Below are 17,966 nucleotides of genomic sequence, written 5' to 3'. Positions count from 1 at the left end.
CGGCTCGGAAAATTTACGGATGGATGGACTTTGCACGACGCATTGCCAGATGTGCAACATGCCTCGTTCAAAAAAAAGTTCTCAGACGACCCCCAATTAAGAATATTTGATTTGCCGTAATTTCCGGCCTATAGAGCGCACCGTATTATAAACCTCACCCAGTACATTTGTAAAGGAAATACCATTTGGTACATACATAAGCCGCACGTGTGCAAAAGCTGCAAGTGCCCACATTGAAACCCATATTGAAACACGAGATAGTTACAAAGAAAGACGGTACACAGAAAGAGTTTTCAAAGTTTTAATACCTTAGCTTAGCTTAACATAGCAACAACAAGGTAGCACGACTAGGGCTGGTTTTAAAAAAAAGAAAAAAAAACATACCGGTAAAAAAAAAAAATAAAAAAAAACAGCTGTGGCAACTACACAGTAGCAACACCGTAGCAAAGCACTAACAGGGACTGTTGCAAAAAAAAAAAAATCACTGAAACGCGGCAGAAATCACAGCAGCAACACGCTAGCGCAATGCTAATGCTAGTGCAGCGCCAACAGGGCCGGTTAAAAAAAATTTATACTGTTAAAAATCACTGAGACATTGCATTAACACACAGGAACACAGCGCTAACAAAGCCGGTAAAAGTCACTTCCTCGGCACATATATTTCACCGGTCTCACTCTTACCTTTTCCGCTCGAGTGCCCCCTTGCGGCCGTTAGAAACATGCACAAATTAGCCGCATCAGCGCATAAGCCGCAGGGTTGAAAGGATGTGAAAAAAGTCACGGCTTATAGGTAGGAAATTATGGTATATAAACTTGGGAAAAGTTTGACAAATATTTCTAAAAGTCTTCCTGTTCATCGGTCATATCTCAAAATTTTCCATAAGTCAATTTGTCTTTTCGGTAAACGGGGGAAACTGTTGGTTCTCTTCCAAGGAGAGGCCATCCTGTAAATCTGAGCGCAAGAGCCCGGCGCAGAATGCCGGAACGTCAGGTGGACAGAACCTGCCCTACTTTTACTTTTAGAGTCCCAAATCTCGGGTTTTTGTGTGTGTTCTGGGCATGAATGAATTTTTTTTATCAACTGGAGCGTTGAAAAATGGTTATTATTGGGATCGGTTCCTCTGTTTGGGAATCAGGCACACCGTGTACGAGCCTCTCAAGTGGCCACAATCACTTCTCTTACCAGACAAGTGAAAAGCTCCTTCAAGACGTGACTAATTGCTCAAGGTCGCCGACGCCGTGGAGGGGTGGGGGTGGGGGGCTTCTGCTGGAGGGGAACTATTCATGGCTTTTGCAAAAATAAAAAAAAAAAATCATAAATGCACAAGCTTGAATGGCCACGACGGCGAATGTGCGCAACCGCACTTGACAGTAAGGAGAGAGCTGAGGGTGGGCGGAGTGTGGGAGGAGGAGGGTGGTCTCGTCAGAAGGACATCTCAGTCTCGAACAAGGGATGGAGCGGCGTCCCTGAACCCATCACCACCTGGCAGACGGACGTGCGCCACCGTAGGACGGAGCGACCTCCCGACCGCAGCCGTTGAACGCTCCGAGTGTAAAATGAGCTGGACCGAGGTGAGCGTCTTCTGTTATTGCCGTGCGCTTGAACTTTCATTTTTCGGATAATGTTGGTTCCATTCCGAATTGATTTCTGAGCTAAAAACAAGCAAGGAGGGTTTGCAAAATTACTTGCAATTTTAAAGCTGGAAACGTTCCATGGGAATTAAGAGTAAGAACTGGAATAAACCAGGAATTGACGTAGCTGCACATTCTCTCTGACTACTGCGCTGACTGTAAAAAGTTGAGGAATAGATACAGTGAAGAAAAGAAGTATTTGAACACCTTGCTATATTGCAAGTCCTCCTACTTAGGAATCACGGAGGGGTCTGGAATTTTCATCGTCGGTGCATGTACACTATGAGAGAGAGAGAATCTAAATAGAAAAATCCAGAAACCACAATGTATGATTGATTTTATGTTATACAGTTGCAAACAAGTATTTTAACACCTGTGTATCAGCTAGAATTCTGACCCTCAAAGACCTGTTAGCCTGCCTTTAAAAGCCCACCTCCACTCCATGTATTATCCTGAATCAGATGCACGTGTGTGAGGTCGTTAACTGCATAAAGACACCTGTCCACTCCATCCAATCAGAAAGACTCCAACTTGTAACATGGCCAAGACCAAAGAGCTGTCCAAAGACACCACAGACAAAATTGTACAACTCCACATGGCTGGAAAGGGCTACGGAGAAATTTGCCAAGCAGCTTGGTGAAAAAAGGTCCACTGTTGGAGCAATTGTTAGAAAATGGAAATAGGCTAAACATGACGGTCAATCTCAATCGGAGTGGAGCCCCAGGCGAGATATCACCTCGTAGGGTCTCAATGATCCTTAGAAAGGTGAAGAATCAGCCCAGGACTAAACAACGGGACTTGGTCAATGACCTGAAAAGAGCTGGGACCACCGTTTCCAAGGTGACTGCTGGTAATACACTAAGGCTGGCGTGGCCTAGCCAGTCTCCAGACCTAAACCCAATAGAAAACTTTGGAGGGACCTGAAACTCCGTGTTTCTCAGCGACAGCCCAGAAACCTGTCTGATCTAGAGAAGATCTGTGAGGAGGAGTGGGCCAAAATCCCTCCTGCAGTGTGTGCAAACCTGGTGAACAACTACAGGAAACGTTTGATCTCTATAATTGCAAACAACGGACTACTGTACCAAATATGAACATTGGTGTTCAAATACTTATTTGCAGCTGTATCACACAAATAATTGGTTAAAAAAAATCATACATTGTGATTTCTGGATTTTTTTTTTCAGATTTTCTCTCACACAATGGACATGCACCTACGATGAAAATTTCAGACCCCTCCGTGATTTCTAAGTGGGAGAACTTGCAATATAGCAGGGTGTTCAAATACTTCTTTTCTTCACTGTACTTTAGAATATTACCGGCTAAAGCAAGCAGATTTCTTGGAATTACGGTGTCATTTGAACTAACGAGTGTTTGGAACTATGCGGACATATCAGCCGATCTGCGTGCCTTCATGTGGATCCTCTTTGACCTTGAAGCTGAGTTTTGACAAAGACTGCTTTGTTTCCTGACCCCCGAGGAGCTGCGCAGCCGTCAGTTCTGGCGAGCCATGATGGCGGAGCTGATCGGCACGCTGGTGCTGGTGAGCGCCGTGCTGGGTGCTTCTGTACCGGGCCCCGGGGAGGCCCCCCAGGGCCCCTTGAACCCGGCGGTGGCCGTCGGGGCGGTGATTGTCGCGCTGGGACATTGTTTTGGGGAAATAAGCGGCGCACAGGTATCACACTCGGCTTTTCGTTTTCTTGTCGTCACGACTGGAAAGATGTTTTTGCGCATCCTTTTTCAGGTCAACCCTGCAGTTACTTTGTCCCTGCTGGCCACAAGGAGGCTGGATGTCCTGAGGGCTCTGGTTTATATCACCGCCCAGTGTTTGGGGGCTTCGTTGGGGGCCGGGGCCCTGTACTTGGCTTTGCCCCTCAAAAGCACTGCAGACTACTTCGTCAGCAGGGTTTGTTCTTGGAAAATGAACGCGAACGCCACTTTTACGGAACAATTTCCTGTCTTAAAGTACCACTGTCATGAAATGGATGATTTTTAGTATGTTATTAATGAAAAAAAAACAGCAGCCGGTCTGGAACCATCCGTTTTTTTCACCGCAAAACCTGATTTTGACGTGTATGACTTTTTGTAACTCCCGCCATGACAATTCTCTCGAGGGATTTGTTTTCGAGAAGAAGCAGGAAGTGACGTTGGAGGCAGTAGCGCCCTCAAGCGAACTCGTTTGTGTCTATTAGTTTTACCTCCGGGAAGGTAGCTCGTTGTTTCTCCGTGTTAGCCAAAATCCCGTCTCGTTGTGTGTGTTTCTTTCGACTTGCCCCTTTTGGGGTCGCCACAGCATATCATCTCAGATGAACGCATATATATGTTTGGCACAATTTTTTTTTTTTTTTTTTTTTAAACGCCGGATGCCCTTCCTGACGCAACCCTTCTCAGGGAGCGGAGGCCCCAGTGGGATACGAACCCACAACCCCTGGTTTACCAAACCAGTGCTCTAACCACTGAGCTACAGGGGCTCACAAATCCCATCCCTTTGCATTGCTGGATTTTGCTCGAACACTCGGGAGGATGGATTTACGCTTCATAAGTTTGCAAGAGACCCGGTTCGTCGTGAAAAATGGATTGCACAGGTGCAAAGGACGAGAGCTTTGTGGGTTCCAAATGACAGATAGTTATGTATACAGCTACTAAAAAAAAAAAAAAAATAAGAGTTTTTTTTTTTGGGGTGAGGGATCATGTAATCCATAGGTGTCAAACTCAAGGCCCGGGGGCCAGATCCAGCCCGCCACATGACTTTACGTAGCGAAGGCAAATCATGTATGTCAACTTCCATGATTCTTGTTCAAATCCGTACCAAAATTTCAAATTGTCATATCGTAAATCGTAATGTTGAGGAGTCGCAGGCGATTTTATGTTACCAAACATCAACCCATTACCCTTGATTTCTGATTCCAAAAGTAATTCATAAATTTCATTCAATTTTAATATGATGAGGTGATGAGCGATTTTTATGGTTTCACAGTCATAACGGCCCTCTGAGGGAAACCACAACTGCAATGTGGCCCACGACAAAAATGAGTTTGACACCCCCGACGTAATCTGTCTCTCATAACGTAACAAAAGTTCCGCGCACGTATGACGGGGGTGCTAAATGTGTCGACGTAGGCGTCGGTTGGCTTCCGCGTCGGGCTCGCCGGCGAAGGCTTCCTTGTCGCGCCTCGCGGACGAGCGCGGCTTCGGCCGGGCTGGCTCATACGTACTGTCTGGGACTTTGTTGTTAGTTGGAGGTAATCCGCATATCATCTAAATATGGCTGGAAACAATAGGGTAACGTCACTTAAAACAGTTCAGTGTGTCTGACTTCCGGGGCATTGGAAGAGTTTCACGAAATGAACTGCCGCTGCTCCTCTTCCTTCCCACTGACTCTTTGCCTCGCCACTCAGGTGCCCCTGGAAGTGAATGCAGCGCAGGCCCTCGGCGTCGAGGTCTTGTGCACCTTCCAGTTGGTTTTCACCGTGTTCTCAGTTGAGGCCCAGCGACGGAAGGAAAGCCCAGAACCGGGAAATCTGGCGATCGGGCTGGCCCACACTGCTGGAGTGTTGATCGGGGTGAGGAGGAGCTTGCTCTGGTTTTTATTTTGGGTGTGTGTGTGTGTTTCAGAATACTGCAATTTACAGATATTCCTTATCAAGGTGCTAGTGTGGCATGGCGCACCAGCACTTAGCACATTTGTCTCACAGTTATGAGGTGTAGAGTTGCTGCTCGGTTGAGCGGTGCCACTCGTGGCTGTGTACGGAAGTATTCCTCCGTCTTCCCGATCAACCGACCAGCGGAGCCGTGAGCTCGCTACCCGAGCCCCAGAGCTGTGCCGCTCACGGCTGTGTATGAAAGTATTCCTCCGTCTTCTCGATCAACCAATACTGCTATTTCTTCATCAGATGAGGATAAATCGGAGAAATCAGCGCCGGGCAAAAACGGTGTCCCATGTAATCGAGCCTTTGTTGCGGCACGGTACACGTCACATCCGCGCACGTAGGTCATGTGACTGGCGAAAATGGCAGCGCCCCTGAAAACTCGTAATTGCGGATAGAAATCTTCTCAAAACATTATTAAATGAGAGAGGATTTAACGTCACATTATCAAAATAGAGTACATATTACACGACCTATTGGATACATTGTTCATGCAAACCAGTGGATTTCCCCTTTAAGTTTACTGAAAACTCTACAGTACAGTATGTTGCGCACAGATGCTCATACGAGTGTGAACCTTTGTTTGCTTATTTGCGCCCCGCAATTGGCTGGCAGGCAGTCCGGGGTCAGCCGGGATCGGCCGGATCCAGCTCATCTCTGTGGACAAGCGCGATAGAAAATTGATGGCGGGATGAACTTTGACTCAGCACATTTTGACAGCTTACATGTTTGTTCCCCCGGGGCAGGCTCGGTTCTCTGGTGCCAGTATGAACCCTGCACGCTCTCTGGGTCCAGCCATGGTCACGGGATTTTGGGAAAACCATTGGGTGAGGACGACCAGTCGTAATGCGGTATTGTGCGACGCTCACGTGATGGACATTGACTGAAAACAACAGAAAGCGCAGCAAGCATTAATACGAGCGCAGCTTTTTGGGGTTGTGTCGCTGCATCACACCAACAGTTTTTTGTCTCATCAGACCGACATTTAGTAAAATCCTTTATTTGATATCATTTTCATTATGTTGAATTTCTCCAGCTCAACAACACATATTTTGCGTCATATTACCGTAATTCCCGGCCTTCAAGCCGCCGCGCTAGTTAGCGTTAGCGCCACCCCGTAAGGGTTAGCACCACTGCGCTAGCGTTACCTTTAGCACTGCCACGTTAGCATTAGCACGGTCGCGCAAGCTAAACTCTTTCTGTGGACACCAAGTGCGCTTTGTAGGCCAGGAATTACAGTACGTAGTGTTTTTCTGCAACCCTGTTCCAGATACATATAAAAACATACATCATTTAATAAGTCCGTTCAAATTAAATCTAGTCAAATCTAATTAGACTACAAATTTAACATTAGTATTCCTCCAATTCAAAGAAATCAATCCTAACGTTTGCATTTTCACTCAAGAACACGTGCAAGACCTTCGTTACGCTAAATGCTCGACAAACTTAGCTTTTTCATTAAAAAAAAGTTTTTTTCAAGTTTTTTTTTTAATTCTTTGAGTGAGACACTCATTACCCCCCACACCACGCAAAAATAAAATAAAATAAAAATGGAATAAATGAGATTACCAATGAGTCTAGCATTGGTCAGAAAAAGTAGTTTGATGATGTGTTGATTTCTTTGTAATGTGTCACATGTCACTTTTTTCCCCCACCCCATCGATGGCCCAAATGATTTAGTAACGATGGTGAATATTCACAAACACAATTTTGAAGTTATAATCATTACCATTCGAATTTGTCTCTTAATAAAATAATTTTAACAATCAAAAAAAAAAAAAGATGTACACAAAAGTTTACCAATCAAGCTGATTTAAAGCTGTTGTTGTTGTATTTGATGTGTGCTGTGCTCAAGAGCTATTTGGTGTTTTGATTGATATTTCAGAATCACTTTTAATACATGAAATACTTTGTGGATGGATGATTTGATATTTGACTGGGAGGGGGGTTCACTAAATGTCCTCAGATACGGTAATCACCCACAACCACAAGTACAAGCAATTTTTAAATCAAATAATATCTCTACAAAGGAGTCACTGCATGGCGTAGTGGTACACACAACCGCCTTTGGTGCGGGCAGCATGGGATATCTGCCCTGCGGCTGACTGGCGACCAGTTCAGGGTGTAGTCCCACAACCCTTGTGAGGATAAGCTGCTGGGATAATGATAACAATATCTCTGCAGGTGGCACCGTTGCTCATAAAGATAGATAGATAGATAGATAGATAGATAGATAGATAGATAGATAGATAGATAGATAGATAGATAGATAGATAGATAGATAGATAGATAGATAGATAGATAGATAGATAGATAGATAGATAGCTGGCACCCGGTTCAGGGTGTAACCCCGCCTCCTGCCCGTTGACAGCTGGGATAGGCTCCAGCACTCCCCTTGTGAGGATAAGCGGCTAGGAAAATGGATGGATGGAATATCTCTCCAGCACAGAGATTCAAAACGGGCCACGGTTCTCTTTGTCGTGACCTGTTTTGATGCAGCGGTACTGTACAGGTGCGCCTAACATGGCCGTCGGCGTCCACTTGCAGGTGTACTGGATCGGACCGGTCATCGGTGCAGTTCTGGCCGGCGTGTCCCACGAGTTCTTCTTCGCGCAGAGCGCCTCCCGCCAGAAGCTGGTGGCGTTCCTGACGTGCAAGGACATCGAGATCGTGGAGACCACCAGCATGACCGGCTCGTCGCTGTCCACGGTCACTCAGCACGCCGCCAGGGCCAAGCAGGGCCACAAACAAGACAACAACTGAGGCCGCCGAGCGGGGAATACGCAAACGAGCGCGGGACGCCGTCGGAGGGCTGAGCGCGTTTCCTCTCGTTTGCAAGGACGGAGGCGGCGTTGTCACGTTTGCACTTCATTAGACGGCACAATGCAGGCCCAATCGAAACCCTCCTGCAAACCCAGCCGAGCCCACCGTCGCTGTTCTTGTTGTTGTTGTGTTGCACGCCGAGGCCGGCAAGCCTTTGAAATGCTAAAGAGCTTCGTTGACGCTCTTAGTTCCTGCCCATGAGTGTCGGCCTCTTCTCCTCACCCTTTTGTTCGCAATCAAACAGATCTTAGCGCATTAACAGCCGCATTCAGCGGCTGTCCGCTTCGTTATTGGAAATTCATTTTTTTGTGCGTTTCGGCATGTGAAGCAGAAGTACACACGCCGTTGCGAAAAATGTATTCATTTGAAATCTGAATATCGGAGTGACTGCATGTTCTTCACAACTACAGTTATATAAGCTTCATGTTGAAAAAAAATAAATAAAATGCATATATTAATTCCAACAATGTATTCATGCAACTCTGTTTCCAGTTTTGGTTTTTTTTGGAGGGAAGAGGTGGGGGTTTACATTTTACATTATTTGAGGGAGAATTGGCTATGTTATTAGATCGTGATGGAACCATTTTTTAATCACCGATATTTTGCACAGGTGTTAAACTCAAGACTCGGGGGCCGAATCCGGCCCGCCACACGATTTTATGTGGCCCGCGAAGGCAAATCTAGTGTGCCAATGTCCATGATTTTTGTGAAAATCCATCCATTTTCTTTGCGGCTTATCCTCACAAGGGTCACGAGAAGTGCTGGAGCCTATCCCAGCTGGCAATGGGCAGGAGGCGGGGTACACCCTGAACTGGTTGCCAGCCAATCGCAGGGCACATCGAGACAAACATTCACCATCACACCTAGGGGCAATTTAGAGTGTCCAATTAATGTTGAGTGTTTTTGGGATGTGGGAAGAAACCGGAGTGCCTGGAGGAAACCCAGCAGGTATGTCGAGAACATGCAAACTCCACACAGGCGGGTCCTGGATTGAATCAGGGACCTCGGAACTGTGAGGCCAACGCTTTCCAGCTGCTCCACCGTGCCGTCAAAACAAGTGCATCATAACTCTAATTTCTTTTGCCAGTTAGTGACTTCATCGTGAACTAATGCGTCATATCTGAGATTCTGGGTGGCGCGGTGGATCAGTCGGAAAGCGTTGACCTCACAGTTGTGAGGTCCCGGATTCAATCCCAGCCCCGCCTGCGTGGAGTTTGCATGTTGTCCCCGTGCCTGCGTGGGTTTTCTCCGGGCACTCCAGTTTGTTCCCACATCCCCAAAACATGCAACATTAATTGGACACTCTAAATTGCCCGTAGGTGTGATTGTGAGTGCGACTGTTTTGTCTCGACGTGCCCTGCGATTGGCTGGCGACCAGTTCAGGGCGTACCCCGCCTCCTGCCCGTTGACAGCTGGGATAGGCTCCGGCAGTTCCCTCGACCCTTGTGAGGATAAGCGGCTAAGAAAAATGAATGGATGGATCGATGGATCTGAGACTCTTGCCAAATAACTGACAAACTAAGAGAAAGCATCAAAAAATGTATTATAACCATTTCAAGGCTCTTTTTCTGGGGCAATTTGACCTGTATCTTCTTCTTCTGATATCTCCAAAATTCCAAAATATATCTTTGACTTGGTGGCTTCTAATGTGCTTGTCCTCTCTGCGTCGCTCCATCTCTCTCCTTCATCTCCCAGTCCCTCCCTCTTCTTCTCCTCCTCCTACAGTCGAATTTAGCAAATAGTAGAGCAAAATAATTAGGAAAGACGTCCCGTCTCCAATGAAATCCCCTGATATATGCGCAGTATGTTTAATGTGCACGCACCTTTGGAAAGCATAATTAAGGTCGGGCTGAGTCATATCCATCCATCCATTTTCTGTATTGCTCATCAGCACGAAGGTCGCGGGCATCGCGAGCCGATCCGAACAATCTTCGGCCGAGAAGCGGGCCACACGCTGAACTGGTTACCAACCGATTGCGGGGGAAGGATAACAATAAAGTAAAACTAAATCAGCATTTCAACTCGGATTCACACTTATGGGCAATTAAGTGTCATCAATTAGCCTAGCACGCACGTTTTTGATGTGGGAGGAAAACGGATACCCGGAGAAAAGCCACGCGTGCACGGGGAGAACATGCAAACTCCACACAGGCGAGGACGGGATTTGAACAGTCCACCACCACATCTCTGTAAATATTATCCTTTTCACATGAATATGAAAATAGACTCATTAGCACTGATGGTGTAGTGGTACACGCGCCTGCCTTTGGTGCGAGCAGCTTGGAATCGATTGCTGCTCGGTGATGGCGTCGATATCTGTCCTGCGACTGACTGGCGACCGGTTCAGGGCGTAGTCCGCCTTTCGTCCAAAGCTAGCTGGGATAGGCCCCGGCTTTCCCGCAACCCTTTTGTGAGGATAAGCAGCTTGGATAATGACTTATTGCAATACTAAAATAGATCTAATGTTCTCTACCTGATCATCACTCTCTTTTCTCTCTCTGTACCGTCAGCCAAAGATCCAATTTACATAATTCTAAACAGATCAAAAAGATAGACCATTTTCTTTATAGGAGGAATCCAGTGCTTTATATAAATAGTGTATCCAATAGGTCATGAAATATGTACTCTATTTTGACAATGTGATGTCAAATCCTCTCTCATTTAATCGTGTTTTCAGAAGATTTTTAATCGACAATTACGAATTTTCAGTGGCGGTGCCATTTTCGCGAGTCACATGATCTACGTGGGCGGATGTGACGTGTACCGTGCCGCAACAAAGGCTCGAAGCTCGGCTCGCGGCCCGCCGCCGGAGCTTGTTCGTCAGACTCCGCGTCATTCCCGTCCGAAGAACCATCCGCGGATGCCGGTCCGGAGCTCCCGGGGGCCTTTGTTTACGCACTCATGTTGCGAGTTTGTTGCGGTGCGGTACGAGTCACATCCATGCACGTGGGTCATCAGATGAGGATAAATACGAGAAATCGGCGCTGGGCAAAAACGTAAATCGAGCCTTTGTTGCGGCACGGTACACGTCACATCCGCGCACGTAGGTCATGTGACTCGCGAAAATGTCAGCGTCCTTTAAAATTCGGAATTGTCGACAAAAATCTTCTCAAAACGCAACTAAATGAGAGAGGATTTAACATACATTGGTCATGCAAACCAGTGGAATTCCCCTTTAATATTCTCTCTGAATTTCATGATGAGGCTACTTGTATGGAAGTAAATTAGTGAATTTGAAATGCCACAGAAAACAGGATTTGAATTTGAAATGTAAAGTGATGACATTTTCAATATTTGCTACAATTTTCTGTCTGAAATTCAACCGGCTACTCTTCGCTGTCTGAAATTCACCTTCTGTGGCACCAGGCAGGGTTACTTCAGGTCAAAACCGCACACCCAGCCAATCGTAGTTACGCTTTCTTAGTCACGTGACATCATATACGAAGAAAGCGTAACTGGATTGAGTGCCTGTTCGGTTCTGACCTGAAGTAGCCCCGCCTGGTGCCACAAGACGGTGAATTTTAGACAGCGAATTGTAGCAATTATTGAAAATGTGATCACTTTACATTTCGAATTCAAATCCTGGTGGCACTAATTTACTTCCATATACCTGTCTACACACCCGTGAATTTAGACACGAATAAATGTACGCATAAGCACAAAAACACAAAGACATACCAATACAGAAAGGAGCGGGTGTAACGTTTCCTGGCTGGAAAAAAAAAATGTTGGTTAACTTGTGGGTGGCATGGCGCAGAGGATAAGAGGACGCCGTGCAACGCAGGCGTTGGCAATTTGTGTCCTCGCCCAAGCGCATGTTGTCATTGTGTTCCCACGCAGCTAACGAATGAATGTGGTTGGATGTTTGGTGGTGGTCGCAGGCGCAGAATGGCAGCCACGCAACGCTCAGACTGCCCGAGGGTAGCTGTGGCGACGCTGCAGTAGCTTACCATCACCAGGTGTGACTGTCATGTTTCAATCCTAAAGCGTCTTAAGAGTCCGTATAATTTTGCCACCTCTGGCAATCGATCCCGTGGGACATATTGACAAACAAATATTCACGCAGATGGACAATTTTGAGTCTTCAAGCGGCCGAGGAAAAAAGGAAAGAAGAGGTTGTGCCCGGAGAAATGTGCAAACTCCACACAAAATTGTGAAGAGAATGGGAAACATCTTCAAACAAAGTCGCTTGAGAGAGCCAAATATGTATCTTGTTATAGTTATTTGCACATATACTGCATCTTATTGCTTACAGCGGTGAGATGTGCCGTAGGTGTGTCGGAAGAATTTAAGGTGGAGGTGGGACTGCATCAGGGTTCCGCGCTGAGCCCCTTCCTGTTTGCGGTAGTAAGGGATAGACTGACAGACGAGGTTGGACTGGAATCCCCTTGGAGTATGATGTTCGCAGATGATATCGTGATCTGCAGGGAAAGCATTGAGCAGGCGGAGGAACAATTAGAAAGATGGAGGCAGGCACTGGAAAGGAGAGGAATGAAGATTAGCCAAAGTAAAACAGAATTTATGTGTCTGAATGAGAGCGGCGGAGGAGGAAGATGGTGGATAGCGAGGGTGGACGACTTCAAATACTTGGGGTCAACAATACAGAAGGAAGTGAAGAAACGGGTCCAAGCGGGGTGGAACAGTTGGCGGAAGGTGTCCGGTGTACTCTGTGACAGAAGAATCTTCGCTAGGATGAAGGGCAAAGTGTTTAAAACAGTGGTGAGGCCGGCCATGATGTACGGATTGGAGACGGTGGCACTGAAGAGACAACAGGAAGCAGAATTGAAGATGTTGAGGTTCTCGCTTGGTGTGAGCAGGTCGGATAGGATTAGAAACGAGCTCACTAGAGGGACAGCCAAAGTTGGATGTTTTGGAGAAGAAAGTATGTTTATTGCTTGTTGTACAGGCAGGTTCGGGTCCAGACGAGCCGCGCCCGCTAACAAGTTTGATCTACAGTAAACTGATCTGCACACCCCCACATTGTGCACAAAAGCTGTAACCACGGCATCGCTGCCAGCATTTTACATTGTGTCTTCTTTCCAACACGTATAAAAGGCAGCTAAAATGGCAAACGCAGCGATCTACATTCACTCCCCCCGCCCCTCCGGCAGAAAGAGGGCTCTGGACTGCTCAGTAACCCCACTGTGCACCCCACGCATCCCCGGTGCACCTCTGACTCGCCCATAGAACCTTCACGGCTCGGCTATTGACCGTTTTGTCGCCCGTGTTCCACAACAAGCGGCTCCCTTTTTCTTGAGTTCCAAACACACGTTCCTCTTCTTGCTCTTAAGAAGTTTTCTTTTTTTTTTTTGCCCAACTGCCAATCCCCAAACGGAGTTTTGGGTTACCACCTTTCACTTGGGCATTTCACGCATTTCCCGTTTTTAACGTAGCGTTGGATGAAGCGAACGTAAAACTTGATGTTTGTGTCTTGCCTGCGAGTGTCCACGGCCTCGTACGTGCTTCAGACAATGATTTCACAGGGTCAGGCTTTTCGCTTTATGGGTCACTTCACCACTGTTAGCTTTGGGCTCTTCCGTCCGGGGGGCCTCAACTGTATTATCTGTGTCTACGTGCGTGTGTGTCAGGGTTCGTCAGCGTTTGTTTCCCCCGATTGTCACCGTTATGATATGTCAACAGATGACGTTCGCCGCCCCCAGGAGACACCTTCCACCTCTGGGCTCCGTTGTGCATCTCGACTCACATCAGAAAACGCGTTTGCGCTCATTCTCGTTTGATCGCGTTCAACGGCCCGCTTTTGAACTCGCGTGTAAAGGTGGCGGTGGTGGTGGTGGTGGGGGTAGCCGAAAGGTTACATTTGTTTGATTTAGGATGTCCATGGATGCCTCCCGCCCTCCCTCCATCGGCTCGATGGGTGTGGGTCGGGGGTGAGGGGGTGAGGGTGGATTATGGTGTCATTTGGGGCCCCCGGAGGGTGTGTTATAAAGCCCCTGTCGGGCCCTCTCCGCTCTGTCAGAGAGGCTAAAGCTTTACCGGACACTGTACCGGTCGATCTCTCAATCTCGCCCACCCTGAGGTTTTATTTCCCCACACTCCCACTAAACTGACACCTATGTCTTTGAAACAAGTGGACAGAGGTGGCAAACGAGCACAGCAAGGTCCCGCCGCGACTCGGTGAAGATCCCGCCATTGGATATTCTCAATTCTGGTTAGAGCCGACTTTCAGAGGACTGAAAAGTTTTCGAGCGTTTTTTGATTGCTGCCGAAAAGTCGCCTTCTTCTGCTAAAGAATGACCATGTGGGAGTTCCGGTCCATGAGTTTTTGGAGGGCGGTTTTTGCGGAGTTCTTCGGGACCATGTTCTTTGTGTTTTTTGGCCTGGGCGCCGCCCTGCGCTGGACCACCGGGCCTAATCACATCCTTCATGTGGCCCTGTGCTTCGGCTTGGCGGCCGCCACGCTCATCCAGTCCATCGGCCACATCAGCGGGGGCCACATCAACCCCGCCGTCACCTTTGCCTACCTGGTCGGGGCCCAGCTGTCTCTTTTCCGTGCTTTTTTCTACATCGTCGCCCAGTGCCTCGGCGCGGTGGCCGGCGCCGCCGTGCTGTATGGGGTCACGCCCGGCAACATGAGGGGCAACTTGGCAATCAACACGGTAAGGGGCCACCATGGGGATTGCACGAAATAACTGCGCTCGAAAAGCAAGTAGATGAAAACCAAAAAAATCCCCAATGTGTCCCCACAGCTGCAGCCCGGTGTCAGTCTGGGGATGGCCACCACCGTGGAGGTGTTCCTCACCACGCAGCTCGTGGTGTGCATCTTCGCCGTGACCGACGAGAGGAGAAACGGCCGCCTGGGTTCCGCCGCGCTCTCGATCGGCTTCTCCATCACCATCGGACATCTCATGGGGGTGAGACGGGGCAGAAACGAGGCGACGAGGGGTTCGCGTCCGTGCCCGAGTCGATGACAGCCGGGGCGCTTTGTGTTACAGATGTACTACACGGGCGCCGGCATGAACCCTGCCAGGTCCTTCGCTCCCGCGGTCCTGTTAAGAAACTTCGTCAACCACTGGGTAACATCATTTCTTCTTCTTTGCAGCAGAATACCGCGCGCCCGAATACATGCTGATGTGTGTTGTTGCAGGTCTACTGGGTGGGACCCATCATCGGCGGCGCCATCGGTGCCCTCCTGTACGACTTCATTCTGTTCCCGCGTATGAGGGGCCTGTCCGAGCGCCTGGCCACGTTGAAGGGCAGTCGACCCCCGGAGAGGGAGACCCAGCAGGAAACCCGCGGGGAGCCCATCGAGCTCAAGACGCAAGCCTTGTAAAACCCGAAACCCTCCCTCCCTCCATCCCTCCCTCCTTCCCTCGGCACCCGGGGCTGAGAAATGAGGTACAAGGCACCCCCCAAGCCCCGCCTCCACCGCTCATCAACCTACATGAAAACTAGCAAGGCAACAGTTAGCTCTCCCCCTCCAAGTCCTTACTCTGTATTCAGAAGGGGACGTTGTGTTTGCGATAAAAGGCAGGCCTGCTTGCCCCCCCCCCCCCCCAATCCGTCAGGCCTGCTTCTGTGATGAGGTGCAGCAGAGGGGTGCAGGGCGTGGGTGGGGCAACGCTCCGGGTTTTGTGCTTCTTTCCGACGTAGATCAGTGAAGATGGGCGTGGTTTCTGACATGCAGCTCACATAATCGCCAGTGTAGTTTTTTTTTTTCTTCTTCCAAGCTTCCTTTTGTTTTCTGCACTTCAGACTCAAGACGGTGATGTATGATATTACATTTGACCGATATTTGACTTTTTTTTTTTTTTTTTTTTCCAAACGGCTACAGTTTATCTGTGCGTGAGGGTGAGCGTGCGCGCCAGCTTGTAAATGCGAGTGTGCATGTGTGTTTGTGTGTTTGCGTGTGAGAGAGATGAAGATTGCCGATACAGTACCTCTTTTTTTTTTTTTTTTCCTCATTTTCATTGCAGCTCCACTGTTTTGTACCAATCACTATTCACTTTTGTAAGCCCTTTTTAAGACATGACGCACGCCCCCCCCCCATCACTGTGATGATATCCATTCTCACGTGAACCCACCTCTATGCATCCCCCCAACCCCCCACCTTAACCAGCACAAAAATGGAAATATAGACTCCGAGAATTGGAAGAATTGAAGAGGTCTGTTACCGCAGATCAGCAGTGCCAGCTTTATACCGAGTCTATTGTTATGATTTCATCCTAACTCGGACTACAAACGTGTTTCAATAAATTTTAAATAAATATGCAACGATTAAATCTTTTCTCCCCCCCCCCCCACCTCATTTGTTCTTTCCGACAGTGAAACTGCTTTTAATTTACTGCAATAAGCACTTTTGGACAGAAGATGGCAAAAATGAGTACCTCAGTCCTACAGTTCAGTACGGCCAAGAGTCCGTTCCATTTTCTCAGCCGCTTATCCTCACAGGGGTCTCGAGGAGTGCCGGTGCCAATCCCAGCTGGAGTTAGGAGGCAGGGTGCATCCGAAGCTGCTTGACGGGCAATTGGAGGGCACATAGAGACAGACAACAGTCGCACTCACAATCACACCTTGGGCCAATTTAGAGCAGGGGTCACCAATCTTTTTAGGCTGAGCAGCGATCATATGAAGGGCCACATGACCTGTTCGGGGGAAGCTTCCAAAATAACAAAACTCCTTATACTTTAAAAATATATAAATATATGACATTGTTTTTAAAAATTTTTTGTAAGAAAGTCAGATTCAAAAGTTCAAGCACACATAAAACTAATAATCGTAACAATTTGTAACCCGTGCTAGTTTTAGAACACGCCTCGCGGGCGCCTTAAGGGCTCCTCGTGGGCAACCATGCGCCCGCGGGCACCACGTCGGTGACCCGTGATTTAGAGTGTCCAACGAATGTGGCATGTTGTTGGGATGCGGGAAAGAAACATGCAAACTCTACACAGCTGGGGCTGGCGTGGCGGTCTGAGGACTCCCCCGTGCTGAGAAGTCTCCTTGTGATTCATGCGCATGCGTTATCAACAGGGGAATTCTGGGTACATGGAAGACGCATACTGGGAAATCCACCAGTCTCATAGTTCCCCTTCTTGTACATACGTTATATCCTAACCCTAACCCTACCCCTTCGCCTACCCTAACCTTAATTTTATTGTATTATTATCTTATTTACCTGCATCCAGATTCCCTTTCCCGAATCTTAAACCCTAACCTTAATGTCTACTTACCTTTTTCCAATCCCCGTATCCCTAAATCCTATCCTTATCCTAAGTCCACTTACCTTTTTCCTGATCCCCTTTCCCGAACCTTAAATCCACGTACCTTTTTCCTGATTTTCTTTCTTTAATCCCAATCCCTAACCTTATTTATAATTTGGAGGTTGGTTCGGAAAAATCTGTAACTCTGGAGGAACATAGAACTTGGAACATTGGAATATACAAATCCTAAAAGCATAATCACTCAATTAAAAGTGATAAACTTGTATTTTTTGTTTCAAACGTCTTGGGGACATCGAGGGGTCAACATAAATCGGGAGAGTAAGCAGCGCCTGAAGAAGGTTTCATTAGCCGAAACGTTGTGCACAGGCTTGCTCGCTGGGAATAATTAGATGGGAGGGGGTGGGATTCAATGTTATTTCATTAATTAAGTATACAATTGAATATGTCTAAATTTGGAGGTCAGTCGGAATCTAAATATAATGAAATAGGTTGGAGGCAGGCACACATAATTGAGTTAATTGGACGTGTAAAAATTTGGCAGATTTAATTAAATGATTGGTGGGTAGTGGGCAATGTTCTATTTTGTTTAGTTAAATGGGGGTTTCATAGTTTTGGGGACTTTCTGAGTCGGAGGGCCCGTGCACCTCCCCTCTCTCATTGAGGGGGGGGGGGGGGGGGGAGTTCATCC

General features: G+C 47.6%; 2 protein-coding genes across 2 annotated transcripts; both read left to right on the top strand.

Moving 5' to 3' along the window:
* Positions 1-1,542: 1,542 nt before the first annotated feature.
* On the top strand, positions 1,543-8,307 carry LOC133513059 (aquaporin AQPAe.a). The gene is made up of 6 exons (XM_061843377.1): positions 1,543-1,572; positions 3,110-3,304; positions 3,374-3,535; positions 5,028-5,192; positions 6,023-6,103; positions 7,824-8,307. Exons 1-6 carry the CDS (start codon positions 1,558-1,560, stop codon positions 8,037-8,039), a joined length of 834 nt encoding a protein of 277 aa, XP_061699361.1. The 5' UTR covers positions 1,543-1,557; the 3' UTR covers positions 8,040-8,307.
* Positions 8,308-14,350: 6,043 nt separating this feature from the next.
* Positions 14,351-15,390, top strand: mipb (major intrinsic protein of lens fiber b). Its single transcript, XM_061843336.1, has 4 exons — positions 14,351-14,716; positions 14,807-14,971; positions 15,053-15,133; positions 15,205-15,390. The coding sequence occupies exons 1-4, from the start codon at positions 14,351-14,353 to the stop codon at positions 15,388-15,390; spliced, it is 798 nt and encodes a 265-aa protein (XP_061699320.1).
* The last annotated feature ends 2,576 nt before the right edge of the window (positions 15,391-17,966 follow it).

The sequence above is a fragment of the Syngnathoides biaculeatus genome, chromosome 2 (genome assembly GCF_019802595.1).
Source record: "Syngnathoides biaculeatus isolate LvHL_M chromosome 2, ASM1980259v1, whole genome shotgun sequence".
NCBI lineage: Eukaryota > Metazoa > Chordata > Actinopteri > Syngnathiformes > Syngnathidae > Syngnathoides > Syngnathoides biaculeatus.
This window is presented reverse-complemented; position numbering and strand designations above follow the sequence as displayed.